Below are 17,216 nucleotides of genomic sequence, written 5' to 3'. Positions count from 1 at the left end.
CTCAGTGTGTGTTAGCATCTCTTCCCTCTGTGCTCCTTATCCCCTTGTGCCCTGTACTCTTCAGTAATTCAGAATTTATCCCAACAGCAGGGATGGTCTGAAGGACAGAGGGAGGAATGCAGCATCCCTCTGCACCCGGAGCCTTCCTGGATGGGACAGCAGCAAACAGAGCCTTGAGATGGTTCAATGGCTTGGATTCTTCATCCATTTGGGAGCAAAGAAGTCACCTGAGACATGCTGAGCCATGCTGAGTTATGCTGAGCCATGCCAAGTCACGCCAAGCCAAGATGAGCCACACTGAGCTATGCTAAGCTGTGCCAAGCCATGATAAGCCACACTCAGCTGCCACTGATGACCCAAAGCCACCTTTGCCACCCCCTGGTCCTACAGAAGCCACACATCACCCGAACTCTGCTCTGCAGAGGACACTGCTAGCCTCAGCAGCACGGCTGCCTCAATCCCTGCTTTGCATTATCCATAATTAAAGTCACACGAAGGAAATAAATCTTGCTCCCTACTAATATGACGGAGGAGCATGTTAAATTATGGTGCTGTTTATCAAATGATTGCTCAATGCAGCTACCTTCTCCAGTAACTTATGATAAAACATGTCATAAACTGATTTGGGAATTAATACCTACTGGATGATGTGGTGACAAACGGCTGCAATATGCTCTGCTACAGAAAGGAGCGAGTTCCTGTTTTATTTAGAAACCTGCAGGTGGATTTTGTATTCATGTCAATAGGGGGCTGACCAGTGGGGGTTTCAGAGAACAGGGGGTGGCATTGGCACTGCCTGTGCTGCCTTGCCCTGTTGCCTTGTGCTGCTCCCATGCTGCACAGCACCACGTTGGTCCTTCTGCATCCCTTCCTCCCATGTTCGCCCACCTCCGATAACCTCCTGGCCCACAGCAGCCATCCCCAGCATTTTGGTGATGATAAGGAGGTGAGGACAGCCAGGCTCAGCTCCCTGCCCTGCTCCCCAGCCGTGCTCCTGCCTGCAGCAAGGCGCTGTGCTTCCCACCTCCTTCCTCCTTGCTTGGAAGCGTTTAAAAGCGGTTGGAGAACCTGTGTCAAAATGCACGGGCTGGGAACCGCCGCCAACACCGAATGGAACCGGGGAGAGAGGAGGAAACGAAACAAACTAACTAAATAAATGAATGGAAGGAAAGCAAAACATCCTGTAAAAACACCACCCTGTTACACAGGTCGCATTTGATTATCTCCTATGAAAATTGAGTTCTCAACATGAGACAAAGATTTGTCACAGTGCAAATCCACCGTTGGACTCAGTGGGGATTTCTCAGTTGGAGCCCAGCCGGCAGCACACTCCCACCCTGCAGTGGGGCTGTATGCACTCCCTGGGCTCCAGGAGCTGCGCTCACCCTGCTGAGCAGTGCCCCCATGCAGAGCACCCAGCAAAAACCCCGTGCCCATCACTGGCAGCAGCAGCGCTGCACAGCTGCAGAGCGGCGCTCAGAATCAGCCCCTGCTTTCCCACCTTCATAAATGTCCAAAGCGTTTGCACTCAGGCTAAAATTCCCCGTGTTTAATCTCTGCCCAATGGGGAATGTCTGCGGGGAAAGTCTGAGCAAATTTCCTTCATCCATTTGCAATTGATCAGCAAAAAAAAAAAAAAGAAAAAAGAAAAAAAAGGGGGAAAACCGACCCTTTTTCTAAAGTAAAAATAGCCTAACCACACGTTTATAGAAAAGTCGTGGCTGAAGCAGAGCAGTAAAAGTTTGTAACTGGAATCCCAGATCCCAGATAGAGCCGCAGGCTTTTAAAAGGTTTTGGGGGGGGGAGGTTTTAAAAATAAATAAATAAAAATCCCCACGTTGTAAACGAAAGTAGATAAATACCATAAAACAAATAGTGCCTGTACTCGAGCCCTCAGACGATCAGTTCCCACCCTGCCCAGCATTTTGTCTCTGCTAGCCATGGAAATCCCGCTCAGTGTGCTCTCTGCCAGCAGCCCCAGAAGCAGTTTGATTTAAGTAAATATTACAGAACATCCATAGGAAACACATTTCGAGTCAATAAGCACAGGCACACGCAGCACCAACCTCACCCAGCAATTCGTGCCACTTATATGCCCAGCAAAGCCAAATACGTGGGAGAATCCCTAACGAATGTGCCCTAAACAGATCCAAGCTGCTCATTACAAACACTCAGAGAAGAAAAAATTTAAACAGCATTACTTAAAGTCACACCAGAGACAGTTTCTGTATGAGGAATAACCCCACGGCCTGTGGTTATTGAATGCATCATGTCCAGGGAGGGGCAACCGAGATGTGAGGGGTGTGCAGCACCAGTCTTGTAGGGTGCAGCTGAGGAATGGGGTGGGTCAGTCTGGAGGCTCCTGGGACCCCTCATCACTCTCTACAAATGCCTGAAAAGGGGTCAGACTGAGGCATGGTGGCTCTCCGGATAACTACGGTAGGATGGGAAGCGGTGGCCTCAAGTTGTGCCTGGGGGTGAGCAGGTTGGGTATTGGGAATAAATTATTCTCCAAAAGAGCAGTGATGCAGTGGCCCAGCTGCCCAGGGAGTGGTGGGAGCACCATCCCCAGTGCTGTTCCAGAACTGTGGAGATGTGGCACTGAGGGACGTGGGGATGGGCATGGTGGGATGGGCTGGGCTGGGCTGAGGAGGCTCTGGGCTCAGGGATGCTTCAGCCCTCCCCATGATGCTCCTGGTGCCCAACCTGGTGAGCAGTGCTGCAGGGATCCCCATGGCTGTGACAGCACAACTAGAACTCGGTGTGATTTGCTAAGCTAAAAATCAGGAAGAAAATCAGGACCATATTTTTACAACTTCACGTGCCATAAAACCTCCTCCCCTCTGTTTTTCATCTGGGGAGAGTTTTGAATTTCCCTGTACTCATTTCCTCTCCACATTCCGGGCTCCTCTCCCCACTTTGCACTGATGCTCACTGCCCAGACGCCGGCAGCTCATCTGACACAGCAGTGCCTTCCCATGGGGACATCGCAGTGCCACCTGCCCCATGGCCAGCCCTCCCCACCCCGTGGAGCTGTGCTGGGGGCTGCCACCCTCCTGAGAGCTGGGAGTGAGAAAAGGGGGGTGAGTGGAGAGCTGTGCCTTGCCTTGTCTGCAGCACCGGCTCCAAAACCAGCTCATGTCACAAGAGGACACCTGAGCGCTGCCTAAGTCCGCTTAAAACCTGATATGATCCCATAAACTCTGCCTACCTTAACTTGTATTAAACAGAATTGGCTGAAACTGTGTTGTATCTGAGCTGTAAGTCAGCTCATCCAACTCCTTCCCCATCTCTCCTAAATGGAGGCTTAGGGGAAAAAGAGCCATCGAGGAGCTCGGACCAGGAATAACGGTGTTATGTTGCAGTGGAGAAAATTAAAGTTAAACATTAGAGAAACCTTTTTAACTCTAACTGGAGTTCAGACACAGAACAAGCTCCTCGGGGAGGTTGTTGAATTGCTTTTCCCAGAGACATTCAAGGATAAGGCTAAGTACAGCTCTGACAAGGATGGTTTGCCAGCCTGATGCAGGGGATCAAGCAGAGCAGGTGAGTTGGTGGCAGCGCCTTCCAGCCGCAGCAGCTGATGCTGGGAGTGATGGATGCTGGGCCCTGTGCACTTGAACACCATAACACACAGCCTCGTTTTTGCATTGCCTCGTTTCTCACGGCATAGCAACGCGCCCTCAGAGCTCTCCCAGTGCTCAGTGACACAGAAACATGGATCAGGCTCTGCAGCCATTAAGTGGCCAGTGCTCATGAGCTCAAGAGGGCTGCAGGAAACATAAAAGCTCGGAACAAAGAAATCCACAGTCAAGTGTGTCTGGGGGAACGTCTGGGATGGGAATGCCTCCAGGAGGACTCTCAACCTCTCCATCCAGAAGGCTGCACTGCTGGGACGGCGGAAGCACAACTCAGCATTCAGTGCAGCCAGAGCTTTCTTCATGAAAGCACTTCAACAAATACACAGCCCATCTGCCTTCCTGTCTCTCCATTTATAAGCTGCAAATACAGAGTGCTGCTGGGGCTGCTCACAGCAGGCGGTGCACAGAAGCCCTGGGTGCCAGCAGAGCGGCCGCTGGGCACCACAGCCTGTTCCCTCTGCATTGGCCTTCTGAGGGACAATACAGGAAAACAGCAGGTTTTTGGGCATCACAGCAGCTGTGGGGGCGCCAGGAGGGCTCTCCACCCCAAGACAGCTGCAGGGCTAGGGAGTGGAGGTGATGGAGCCCTGGGGCAGCAGATATCTCCCAGACAACCCTAGCTCATTTGTAAGGCATTACTGAAATGTCGACTGTACATATGTTAGTGGTAAGTCAAGTGGAAGGTATGCTCAAAATGTGATAAAGTAGTTGCTCAAGGAAAGAGGAGGAGCACGGGAGATAAGGAGCAGGACCCAGGACCAGGCTGTGGCTGCAAGTGCCCACTGATGGCACGATGGGGGATTTGGCTCAGGGACGCAGCGCGGTGTCCTGGGATGCAGTGCCTCATCGCTCTGCTGTTCCCAACATGGACCGTTCCCTGAAGGACCCTCGGCCATCGCTTTGTCCAGGTTCTCCTAGCCTTGCACCACTGGGCAACCCATGCCCTAGGCCCAGGAGCGTGGTGTGGGCTCCCCTTCCCCACAGCAGCGCAGAAGCCCTCTCCTTGGATGCATCCCAATGCTGCGGCTTTGAAATTCTGGGAGAGAGGAGAGAAGGATTGGCCTGGCCAGCAGATCTCTCCCAGGACTTCAAAGCTTCTTGGATCCATCCCAAAACAAAATAAGATTTCTTTAATTTTCCAGCAGGATGAGGGGCGACCTCCCTGCCAACCCCCACTGAGCACTGCACGCAGCCAGAACCAAGCAGCCGCCTGCGTCCCTCCCCACAGCCCAGGAGGGGAGAGCACACTGCCTCCTCCCCTGGCTCGGAGCAGACGCTCAGATGCCGGAAAGATTGGCAGCAGGAAACTGGATTTCTTCTTCATTCCAGCAATTTGATATATACACGTGCAGGCTGACTTCGATTTCGGTAGCACCGGGCTCCAGAGGTGGGTGTGCAGCCCAGCTCCCAGCTGCTGCAGAGGCAGAGAGCGCTTGTGTTTAATGGCTGTCATATTAGCAGTTGCTATTTAATATTTGATGTTTAGTCTGGTTTGTCTGCTTTTCCCTTTAGATTCGGGTCTATTCCAAACAAACAGAGCCAAAACAGGCTTAGGGAGGGATCGGGTTCAAAGATAGACACAAACTGGCTTCAATCCGGGCTGCTCCCTCTTGCCCCACCGGGTGCAGCTTCGGCTGAGCCCTGTGTTCCTGTGCCCGGGAGCCATGTGTGGGACCTGGGACATTTCTGAAGGCTCATGGCCCTGGAGGACACCAGGTGCAGCCTGCCCCATCCCATCCTTGGGTGCGTGGTGGGAAATGAGAGCCCAAACCCCACCAGCAGCAGCAGCCATGCTCCTGCAGAAGTACCCCTGATATCAGATGTTTTCCACAACTTTTGGAAACCATATTAAAGAAGGAAAAAGAAAACACACAGTGTCACTGGCATCTCCTTGGCAAGGTGCAGAGGTGTAACATTAGTGTGTTTTACAGTTCATGAGCTGCAGACAGCTGGAAAAATAGTTAACGTTCCTGTTTTACGTGCTCCTGCCTGGCGTTCACAGGGAGCAGGTCTCACAGCTGAGCTCTGCCAAAACAGGCAACTGCGGGTATTTAGCTTAGGGACAGAGTTTGGACTGTGATGCACTGAGGCCTCGGAGGTTTCTTGGCACAGTGGAAATGACAGAGTGGGTCTGGTCTGAGTAGGCTCAGTTTTAGGGAGTAGAGGAATCCAGTGTGTTGTGGTTTAGTGTATGGCGTAGGAACCAGTAGGGATAGGAGCAAATGCATCTGTTTTAGAGGGCCATGAGCTGGGATAGCGATGCTGCCTCCTCCCTCCCAGCTGCCCTCAGCCTTCAGTGGTGTGGAACGTGCCATGCTGTGAACGGCAGTGACTCTGCAGACCTGCATTGCCCAACCTCAAGAGTTCCCCTGCCTCCCTGGACCTCAGGGGAGGAGCAAAGCACTTCGATTTTCTCGCCTAAATGAAGAGCTGGGTAACCCTATGGTGACCCCAGATGCCTGTGCTGACCTCCTCACCCAGCAGGTCTTCCCGAGCTGTGTTAACCAGCAGCTCCACAGCCCAGCCAGACACTCAGGAGCCACCGGTGGCCAGGGGAGGATTAGGAACCTCAGCATTCCCATTGCTGCAGGGTGAGCACGCAGCAGGGATGTGGCCGAGCAGCCCCCCGCTGTACAACACCCAGCTGCTGCAGACAGCACTGTGTTGAAAGTTCAGCAAGCATCATCCTCATCCTTCTGGAATGCCAAAGCAGCCAGGCCATGGCTCTCAGGACAGAGTGGGAAGTTCGGACATTTTTTGTCCAAACCAAACACCCTTTGGTGCCAACAAAGAGTGTACAGAGCGCAGTGCCACAAGACTCACCCTCTCTCCACGGGATTTATGCACCTGGGCTGATGCCTGCAGCAAGGGTGACAGCCGTACATGTTGGGCAGCACTCAGGGCAGCTCCATGCAGTCCATGCAGCGATGACACTGAACTTGCTGTCTGTTCTCCCAGGCTTCCCCAGGAACCAGGCTGGGAGCTCATCCACCTGAAGCTGGCCTGGCAAAATAAATAAATGATAAGGGATTGGGTCATTTGCTCATCTCAGGCTCCCAGAACAGCTCACCACTCTCCTCCACGCAACAAAGGAGAAGGCACGCAGGGGGTGGCTGTAACTGACACCAAGCGCACAGGCAAAATGTGCTCCTTGAGCAGTGCCACAAGATAAACCCAGGGTGACAAAATGCTGCAAAGAGCCCTATAACGCTTCACAACCTGGTTTAAAATACAATTTTAACTAGGAAGCAACAGCATGAATCATGGTGCATTTCAAACAAGGAGAGGATATATTTAATTTCCAGTTTATGCCGCCAGTTTTATTTATTTATGATTACGCTCTGATGTTCAGCTCATGTACAAAGTAATGACTCACTGCTGAGGAAACTTCAAGTCATCTTCGGAATGGCACATTTCCTCCATGAGGAAATGAACAAAACAGTAGCTCTCCCAGCCCCACCATCTGAGCATCACAGGGAAGGGCTTGACATTCACATCACAAGATTTCCCTTCCCTCATATCTCCTCGCTGTGGAAACCTCCTGTCCTCTGGGTGGGAAACTCCTGTTGTTAACACTGCACCAGGGAGAGCAGCAGCAGGGAAATGGGCTTCTGCAGAGCACTCCTTACACAGCATCAGCTGAGTTATCCACAGAGGCTAATACAGGGCACGTGCTGGCACCAAGCTGGTGCACACAGGATGAGACACAACTTGTCCATTGAGGGAAATAACATCATAGTGAAGAAAGTAGGACCGACCACTGCAGCTGGTGGGGTGATGGGGTTCACCGAGCCCTCCTCTCTGCCTTGTTCCCTCCCCTTCTGCCCTTCAGGCCTTCTCACTGCTTTTGCCCTTTACCAGCTGTTTGCAGGGCTCTGGGGAAGCTCAGTTAGGAGCAGCAGCGTGAGGCACTGGGAGCTGTGATGGCGCAGGGTCACCAATGCAGAGGAACCTCACCTTGAGGACATCACCATGGGGAGCAAAGCACTCTGCTCCTACAGGCAAGGGATGCAGCAGCACTGCCAGCAGCATCCATTCAGGGCAGGATGGAGAGCTCTAGAACCCCAAGCCCAGCCATCCCACTGCACACCCAGGGCAGCACCAGAGGAATGTCCACGTCCCCACCTCACCTTGGCCTCCCCTGGGGTCCCAGCCCGGGTCCCGGCGCTGCTGCAGACCCAGCAGGCTGCTATTTCAGGCTCATTATCTCAGCACAGCTCCAGGCTTCCTGATAATTCCCTGAATTAGGCGGGCAGCTTTGTTCTCGAGTGTTTGTGTCAGAGAGATCGGACTGCACCTCGGGGAGGGGGTGGGACGGGACGGCAGGGGCGGGAGGGACAGCACGGCTGCTGCATGTTTACAAGTTCCCAGGCAGGAACTACAACGCTAATTAATTTCTCATTAAGGAAGAAGTTGAAGGATAAAGAAACATAAAACTCGAGCTCTGGGAGATGCTGCGGAGCCCAAAGACACGCACGCACTGCCTTGCCTTTCATCCGAGAGAATGAGCTTCTTTCTGTGTTGCAAACACCTTGCCTGCTGCTGCTCCCTTTTATCACTAACTTTGCTTTCCCAGGCAGCTCGTCTTCCTTGCCACGTGGCTCAGAGCAAACGGTGAATCAGAGCAGCCCAGAGGTCAGACCAAACCAGAGGATTGCTGCAAAAAGCTCCGCCTCAACCCCAGGGTGGCACAGTGGCAGGAACTGTTAGCGATGACTCAGGTGCTGCCCAACATCACCCAGCCCTGGCCATCCTTCCCCACTGCATCACATGGGAGATGCTGCAGAACTGCCCACACCCCACACAGAGCCAGAAGCAGCCCGGGTGACCCAGCTCCTTCTGCTCCACAGCCCTGCAGTGCTGCAGGAATCTCTGCTTGGGTGTGCTCACATCATACACATCTCCTGGATGCTGACACCAGAGAGTCCTTCTGCAAGCAGGGAGTGATGCAGAGGGGCCACGAAATAACTTCAGTAATTTTATTTCCTCCTTCTGTGGCCTTTTTTTGCAACTCTCCCACCAGAAGCATGGAATCACGTGGCCTCTCCAATGAGATCAGAGCCATGGGGCGACCTGAGCTGCTCAGCAAGGCATCCTTCTGGATGGGGTTTGCCTCATGCAATAGGTTCTAAGCACTTGGAAAACTGTCCCATTTCACAGTGCTCATCTATGTGCTTTTTAAGATCCCTTGTCTCAAACACATCAATTATGCAAACAATGAATTTTATCAAGCAAATAATGACTGTGAGGAGGCTGAATATGCATCTCCTACCTATGCTTCTCAGCACAAAAACTGGGAAATGGGTTTCCTGGGCAAGTGCTGAAAGCGGCAGGGAGGAGCAGCGGATGACCAGGATCTGCAGGGCCACAGTGGGCACATGGGAGACATCATAACACACTGCACTGATGAGTCCTTAGCTCCCATAAGGAAGGAGAAGCATCCCTCTGTGGGGCTGTATGATAAGGAAGGGTGCAGCCAGCAGAGACCAGGAGGGAGGAGGTGCAGCCTTTCTCCTCCCCACCATCCCAGCCCCAAAGCGCATATGCAGAGCTCACGAAACTATTTCTCCACTCATTTACAGGAGGTTTTTCCCAGCTTGGAATTCAGTTAGCTGCAGTTTTCATGCACAAAGTGCCAGAGTTGGCCGGAGTTGGGGAGGTGCAGCCCTCCCTGCTCCCCAGGTGCGGAGGGAAATCACACAGTTCATTTTTTCTGGCTGCAGAATGCCTTTTCCTTTGCATTCTTCATCCCTCAGGTACTTAATCACCGTGCTTCCTATTCACATGTCTGGTCATTTCACTTGTGTCAGGGCTCCTTAACTAGGAAATATCAAGATGTTTTCACCCTAGAAAGCTGAGAAGCATATAATTAGCCACCCAGGTAATAAATTACCTGCACTGGCGACAGCCCACTGGGGGAACCTTTATTCTCCATCTCATCCTATTATGCTGAGCCAATTTAGCACATCTGTAGTTGTTTTAAAATAGTAATTTAGATGGAATCATAGCAAGGGGAAGCTTATTAACAACTTAGCTGCCAACAGAAGGATGGAAGGGACAGCGGCTGCAGGCAGGACGAGGCTCACGCAGGGCTGGGGACAGTGCAGAGGGGAACAGGGAGCTCCCACACTGGCTTAGCACAAGGACAAAGCCGTACAACCACCTCAGTCAGTGTTCGCCACCAGACTGCATTCTGCATGCTCCACGAGCAGCCTTGCAGCACTGCTGAAGAGCAAAACTGGCCATGCCCTGCTGGGCACAGGGTCAGCCCGCAGCTCCGTGCCATGAGCAGCAGCCAGGGAGAGCCGCTCTAAGCGCTCCATCACCAGCAACAGGAGCTCTGCCTGGCAGCAGCTGGGGCTCCCAGTGCTGGCCAACGATGTCAAGTGCGAATCCCAAGGGCTCCACACCTTGGCACTGGCTGCTGAATAGACAAGCGATGTGTTTTGCCAAGTGAGCCTCTCCTCCTTCCTCCCTGCTCATATCCACCACCTGAACTCTGCTCAGCTGCCTCCTTTGTTGCCATGGCCAATGCTGTCCCGCAGCCTGTAAGATTCTTCCACTCTGGCCAGAAACAAACCAGCTGCTGGGAAACCTCCCTCTGGACCCCTGAGAAAACCCAGCTCCTCCTCCCCATACTGCTGGTGGGAGCATTGCAGGGCTACAGTGGGGCAAGGGGAGCATTGATCGTTCTGTAGCCCAGAATGATGGGGCTGTGGTTGCTGATGGACTGGGACAAATCGAGCCCTGGTTCTGGTGGCACTCCAGGAGGTGTGAGCTGCATCCCATCCGGAAACAGTGGGACACATTCCTGACCCACTCCTAGCTCCCTGCCTTCATGCTGCTGGCCCCAGCCTGGCCCTGGTAGGAGAGCCCAAGCACCCGCAGGAGGCTGCAGGCCTGGCTCTCTCCCAGCAGGACAGCTAATCCTAGCCTGGCTCCTCTCAACAAGGAGCAAAACCCACATGAAAGACACTCTTTTTCCAATTTCCTTCCCTGTCTGGCAGCCTGGAGAGCACATCTACTTCAAATAAAGCACCCTGGCATTTCCCCTGCCATCACCTAACCTCTGTGCACTGGGAGCTCAGCTGTGCAGCTCCCTGAACCTATGGCATCAAGTCAAGGCCGTATACTGGTGGTTTTTTTTAATTCAAAACCAATCATTAGAATTATCATTTTTTTCCTTAAATAAATAAGGATTTGCAAAATATTTCACCATAGACCTATCTGGAGTGCTGATGTACGGAGTGCAGCTTGGCCACTGAAGCAGATTGCCTTCAGAATAGGTCCATGTGCCTTGCAAGCAGGTCTGTGCCCAGGTCAACCCCCCAGGCATGGGGCAGCTCCTGGCATGGGGACACTGCAGCTCAGGGGGAGCTCAGGGGCTGTATGAATGAGAAGCAGAATTGACTAAAAAAGGAAGAGCAAAGCACACGAAGGGAAGCTGTTCCCTGCGGCTTTATTTTTCCTTTCTTATTTCTTATTTACACAGGTTTTTTTGAGCTCCGCTCTCATATTTTTGCTCTTTGCAAATGGAAAAGTGCAACGCCACATACCAAAATCCTGACCCTGAATAGCTGTGTGCAATAACCCTCTGCTTCAGCCCACCAAGCTCACATCCACTGAATCAGCTCCCAGAAAACCGAGTCACACTGAGCATCCCCTCCCTGGGCTCCAAAGAGGATATTTCATAGTTTAGAGGCCAGCCAAGGCCCCCTCTTCCACATAATCCTAACGCAGTGCACGGCCCTGGAGCAGGCACAGCCCCTCGCAGTCCACCTCACACATCTCACACCCCAGCTCTCCCTTTCTCCCATCCAGATGGCTCAGCACAGCCTGTTGTCAAATTACCGTGCTCTGGAGCTGCTCAATATATCATTTGCCTTATGCTTTCATTGAACGGATCGTTGACCCCACTTCTCCTCATTGTCTTTGATTATCTGAGGACATCCCATTCACTGTCTCAATTACAGCTCCCAAGAGGATTCCGGTTCCTTCCACATGTAAAACCAACGTGAATGTTCTCCCTTCCCTGCTGAATCGCCATCGCTCCATGCCCACATTGCACTGACAGGCAGGGAGTGCGGAGCTGTGGCTGTGGGTTCAGCCAACTGGATTCAGGAAAGCAGGAGAAGAATCTACTTGACTCAAACATTAGTTAGCAAATCAGATTACTCTCCACTTCATCTATATTATTTAGGCTTAATTGTATTACTGTAATACAGTGGGGCTGTAATACAGTGAGAATGCAATTATTGTCAGAGAGATTGCAAGAATGGCATCTTCAGGAAGGCAGGAGGAAGGGTATGCAGCTGGGGCTGAAGAGGAAGGAGCTGAATCTGCTCTGTGCTGAGACAAAGGCTTCTCTCCTAAGCCAGGTTGGAGCTGATGAGCAGAGGGCTTTTACTGGGCATACAATTGCAGCAGAGAGCAGAGCAGGACGGGGCTTACCCATGGGCCTTGGTACCCATAACCATAACCACCAAACTGCCTTGCAACCTGCCAGGGCCATAGGATGCACCAGCACTCTTCCATGCAGTTATTACACGTGCCTTTGGTTTTGGCACCCCAAGCAGCATTGCACAACCCCTCCTGACAGCGCAGCCATTACTGCAGTACTCCAGGGCTGCACTACTCTCACCCAAAGGATTGGCAAATTTCACTTGGCATGAGCAAAAAAGCCTTCTTTCTAGAAGCAGCCCAGGTTTACCATGGGAAGGGACCTGGCCCTCAGCCCAAATCAGTGCTGTGGCAGCACCTGTGAGATTGCTGTGGCCAGGGGAGAATTTCTGCTTCAGAAGCCTAAAGACAAGACTCCGAATAATTAAAATCCTTTCTGCAATGCCATTAAATATAAATACAAATGGTGTTAATATCTCTGGTTACTACGAGAGCATTCCCAAGCACCCTCTAATTGTCTAATTAAATCACTAAGGGCTTAGGTTAGTGACAAGGTAATCCTTAATGGTGCCTTGCTTGTACATTTATATAAGGTACAGTACAAGATTGTTGTTTATCTAATTAATCCCCAAGGTCAGATTCAGAACCTGTGTGCAAGGTAATGTAATTTAGGTCCCTTGTATTTTTGTCAGACTTGCTCAGACCTACTTACACCCAAAGGCTGCATGGAAGGAGGCAAAGAACCCAGCAGGCTTGTCAAGGAGAGGGAAGGCAGACCAACAGCACCTGCACTGCCCCACTCTCATCCAGGTGCTCCCCTTCTCCCACTTGTCACCCTTCTTGCACTGGCCAACGTCAGGGCAGTGCAAGGGGATTGAGGAGCAGCACCTGAGATGCACATTCTAAGCCAAAGGAGGGGTTGGGGAGTCACAGGCCCAGCTCGGGAGTCGTGGGGCCTTTTGCATCGGGGGAGGTTTGGGTTGGAGATCAGGAAAATTTTCTTCCCAGGAAGTGGTATTGCATTGGAACAGGCTGCCCAGGGAACCAGTGGACTTCTCCAAGAAAAGGGAAGATGCAGCACTTAGGGACACAGGTGGTGGGAATAGGTTGGCAATGGGACTCAAGTCCAATGACCTTAGAGGTCTTTTCCAGCCTTAACAAGTCTATGATTACATTGACAGCGTGCCACATTTGCTCCTTTCTCTGCCACTGTCTGGTACAGATGAAGACCCTCCATCCTGCAGGGGAGGTGAGAGCAGGAGCAGATGCGTTCTTGCACATCTCCCTCACAGCTTTGAAGCCTACCAGTTCCCATTGCTCCTTCTGCAAACACCCTCCTTATCAGCTAAATAGAGGCTCTAATGCCACTCACAACAAGTACCAAAGAAAAAAAAAAGGCAACTTTTCCTTTTATTTCCCTCTCTTTGAAATTATGAGCCACCCCCTCCCTGCTTCTCATATAGATTCAGCCAACTCTGATGGCTTTGGATAGTAACCGCTCGGTCTGAATTCCTGGGCAGGCTGTCAAGTTGTCACAGCCCGACCATGTGCAGCCAGTGGATGGTGCTCCATTGTCCACAAATCAGGAACAGATGTGAACATCCTGACAGCCACAGGCTCCTGCGGCAGCCTGCCTCGTAGGAAATAAAAGAGCAGCCGAGCTCCCAGCGATGCGTCGACTGCTTCCCCCCTTCCTGCCCCGTTTCTCACAATGAAATATGCAAAATGTTCGGAACAATGGGCACGTTATGAATAAAGATGTGCAGCTGGGCAAATAATAACCCCTTCCCAATTGATGCCAGCCTTGACCCCCAAATCATCCCCAAACCATGCTGGCAGCGCAGCTGGAAAAATTCCCCCCCTGCGAAAGGAAAGGGACGCTCCGTCCCTCCGTACCCCTGCCAGCTCTGGGAGCCCCCGAGGCTCTGTTCCCAGGCACCAATGTCAGCACAGCCTCAATCCCAACATCGACAAGATCTGGGACAAAGGCAAGCACAGAGCACAGCCCCAAGCCCTGCACGGACACTTCCATGCCTGCAGCTCGAGCACGGCCACAGCCCATCTCCCCCAAGAGCCACAGTGCCAACGCTGCGTCTCCATTTCCACAGTCAGGGTGTGTAATTCCCCCTCACATTCCTGGGTTTTCTGCTTTCTTTTCATTTGCACCATTGTAAATTAGTATTCGCTCCGCTGGAATCCGTAGCAATGTAAACAGTCCGCTTGCAAGAAGAGGGCTGGCCTGAAAATCTTCAACTGGTATCTCTTAGCGGGACGCGTAAAGCAGAGAGCAGATTTCCGCTTATATTTGTTGCATTGCAAACAGAAGCAAATGTTTATAGCCGAGCTGTAAACCACGATAATGTGGGACAGATACTTTACAGAAGCCACAGTTGCAGACAGAGGGAAAGAAAGGAGAACCCGTGGCTTCACTGCGAAGTCTGGCTGTGCCCGCAGCCCCGCTCCCGCCTCAGACACATTCACGGAGCATCGGTCACATCCCACACGTTTATAAAATTGCACACGCACTGAAGTCATGCACCGGCAAAAATGCACATCCACTGAGTCACACTCCTGTGAAATTTCATTTGCGTTCGGTCCCGCATTGATGCAATTTCATACACTCATGATTGGACACCCCAGCAGCACAAGAGCCAGCTGCACAGCCCACGTCCCACTCAGCAGGAACCTGGAACTGGGTTCACGCCGCTCCTATGCCACCCTTCAGGCCCCTGAGCCACGGGGAGATGCTGACAGCTTCCTGCCACCCTACAGAGCACATCCCCAGGAGGAAGGCCCGATCCTGCAGGAGCACACCGCAGCTCTGAGCGCTCCGACCCGGCGCATCCCCACACCCATCCCTGACAAACAGCCTCAGTGACCCAGGAATGTTATCTTAGCAAATCAAAAACGTAAACATTTAGGTTCGGGACTGTGCTGAACGGATTTGAAAATGAGTTATGGTAAGGACCCGGCAAGGAGTCTGAGTTTGGTTTGGCAGTTGCCTCCTTTGCCTGGAACCTGCTTTTCAAGATTAAATACGATACTCTGCAACACATCCAAAATGTCAATTACTCCAAGTCTCTCAGGTTTGCAATTACAGAATGCAAGTCATGTTCAGCATTTTATGAAACTGCTTTTTTTGGCATGGACTATCTTTCTCTTATTGTAAAAAATAACTTTCAAATCAAAGCCTTAAATCAAGGCAAATGCACTAGGAGGGGATTCTGGGCTGCAAACCCCTATAACACTGCTGCTCAAAGGGGCTGAGCGAGGCTGTTTCTGCTGGGGGAAGGAAAGAGAGCATCAAATGGTAAATCAGGGAGTAGGAATGTGGAACCGTCCTGGTCGGGGAACGCCTAATCCCACCATCGCAGAGTTAAATCCCACCACCACTTGTTATACCCCCTGCGGGACAGGGAAGAGAGCCTCCAGAAAACACCTCTCCCATCGCCCTGGAATTCAAGAAGTACTGTCATGTCTCATGTGTTCTCTGCAGCAGCAGCTGCAAGCAGTTTCTTTCAGGCTTTTCCAAGCTTTAGGTCTCTGCTGCCAGAATCCCTCTGCCCTCTTTCTTCCCCTGCAATGAGCTCAAGAATGCTGACCAAGCCCCCGCAGCACTGAGCTGGGCAGGACTCATGTTGGTGAGCGGCTGCTTCGTTCAAGAGCGTCGCATCCCTGTGAAGGTCAGGCCCTTGGTGCTGTACAAGAAAGGTGAAGCTGCTGGCCAAGCAGAGATTAGAAGGGAGAGCAGTCAGCTCCAAGTGGGTGAGGCTGGTGGGCAGGGCATCACCTTCCTTCTGCTGGGATTTCATCTTCCCAGCCTCTTCCCAGTCTGTCACATCCTTCAAGGTGAGGGGAAAGCCTGAACGCTGGAGCTTTAAAGGCACTTTGGTTTGTGTCACTCTGGACAGACAAGCCAGCGGACCTGTAGAACCTGTGGATCAGGAGGCACCTGGCCAGATGACAGCCTCACCGGGCTGTTAACGCATGCAGACGCTGACAGCCACCCACTCCCAGCAGCCCAGCCAGATTCCTGGCCAGCAGGAGCCCTGCTGCTCTGGTTTCACTCCTGTTGACAATCCCACGTCGGCCAATGACATCTGGTTACAGCGCAGGACTAAGCCGGGTGGCTCCACGTTGGGCTGGGTGCAGCCCTGGGATAAGCACATTTCCATCTGTGCGCACATTTCGCTCTTTCTGATGAGGAGGTTTGGCACAGGATAGCTGCAGATCCGTGAGCTCACTGCTCTGATGGCTCCAGGTCAGCTCTGGCGATGGGATGCCCATCAGCAGCACTGCTGTCTCCAGTGCCAGCCATGCACCAATCACAGCAATGCTCCCACATCTTGCTGGGCAGCACCAGCAACTCCCAGGCGTTCTGCCAGCCCACAGCTCCAGAGCCGCCGCCTCAGTGCTCTCTGCAGCCCAGAAATCATTTGCTGTGGGGTAAGGGAGAGGCAACGCATCTGGCAGGAGCCAGAAGCAGAGCGAGGGCCGACGCTGGCCAAGGAGTCTTTAAATTCTACCGCTGGGCTCAGGAGCACCGTTCCTCTGGACCCTGCTGCAGGCTTGGGCCCCTTTTGGATGTTGTTCCTGGAGATGCAGGTGCACAGCGTTAAGAGATCATTTCCTGTTTGCACCGCAGCTCCGGGGGATGGATTTACCACCGCCCTCCTTTGCTCTCCATCTCCCTCTACACTCATCTGCTCGCGTGCTCCCCTCCAGCACCCAGCACTGCTCAGGGCCAACCACTGCACCCAACAGCAGCTCCCAGAGGGGACAGACACCCAGCTTTTGCGGCAGATAAGAAGCTGAAGGAGCGTCAGTAAATGCAAAAGGCAGAACAAGCTGTAGGAGGGAGATACTAGCTGGAGAACAGGCCATAGTTCTCCCTCAGCTGAAAAGGGTTTAATTGCCAATCACACAAAGGTGATCTGTAAAACCAGCCTTAAGTGGGGACTTCATTCAAAACACATGCAGGGGCTGCTGAAGTTGCCAATGGAAGTGCAATTAAGCACAGGAGCTGGGGAATGGGACCTGCTGGAGCCAGTGCAGATGGCTCCACATTACCAGCACTCAGAATACAAAACTCCTGATTGCCCGAGTTGATGGAAAGGGAGAGATTTGCCCTCTTTTTTTCCTTTTCCCCCCTGCCTAGATCTCCACAAATCTTTC

At 52.3% G+C, this 17,216-nt stretch overlaps 1 protein-coding gene and 1 long non-coding RNA gene across 8 annotated transcripts in view; both read right to left on the bottom strand.

The window, feature by feature from the left end:
* LOC128076087 (uncharacterized) overlaps positions 1-17,216 on the bottom strand; it is a 122,254-nt gene that overhangs the window by 77,640 nt on the left and 27,398 nt on the right. The window lies entirely within an intron of this gene.
* The window catches only part of LOC128076084 (uncharacterized), an 84,575-nt gene that overhangs the window by 56,369 nt on the left and 10,990 nt on the right, over positions 1-17,216 (bottom strand). For 2 of the 7 annotated variants that reach the window (XR_008204236.1, XR_008204238.1), the window contains exons 1-2: positions 7,772-8,023; positions 6,465-6,644 (exon numbers count right to left, since the gene is read on the bottom strand). Coding sequence is in view for 3 of the 7 variants with exons in the window: in XM_052673410.1 (XP_052529370.1) it covers positions 6,465-6,644 (180 nt within the window). In the remaining 4 variants the exon portion in view is untranslated. Of the gene's footprint in view, positions 1-6,464; positions 6,645-7,771; positions 8,044-17,216 lie in introns of those variants that run through there. The other 5 variants (XM_052673410.1, XM_052673411.1, XR_008204237.1 and 2 more) reach the window with 4 other exon arrangements.

This window comes from Tympanuchus pallidicinctus, unplaced genomic scaffold (assembly GCF_026119805.1).
Source record: "Tympanuchus pallidicinctus isolate F22 unplaced genomic scaffold, pur_lepc_1.0 scaffold13, whole genome shotgun sequence".
NCBI lineage: Eukaryota > Metazoa > Chordata > Aves > Galliformes > Phasianidae > Tympanuchus > Tympanuchus pallidicinctus.
The sequence above is the reverse complement of the archived record's forward strand: the minus strand, read 5'-3'. Positions and strand labels throughout refer to the sequence as shown.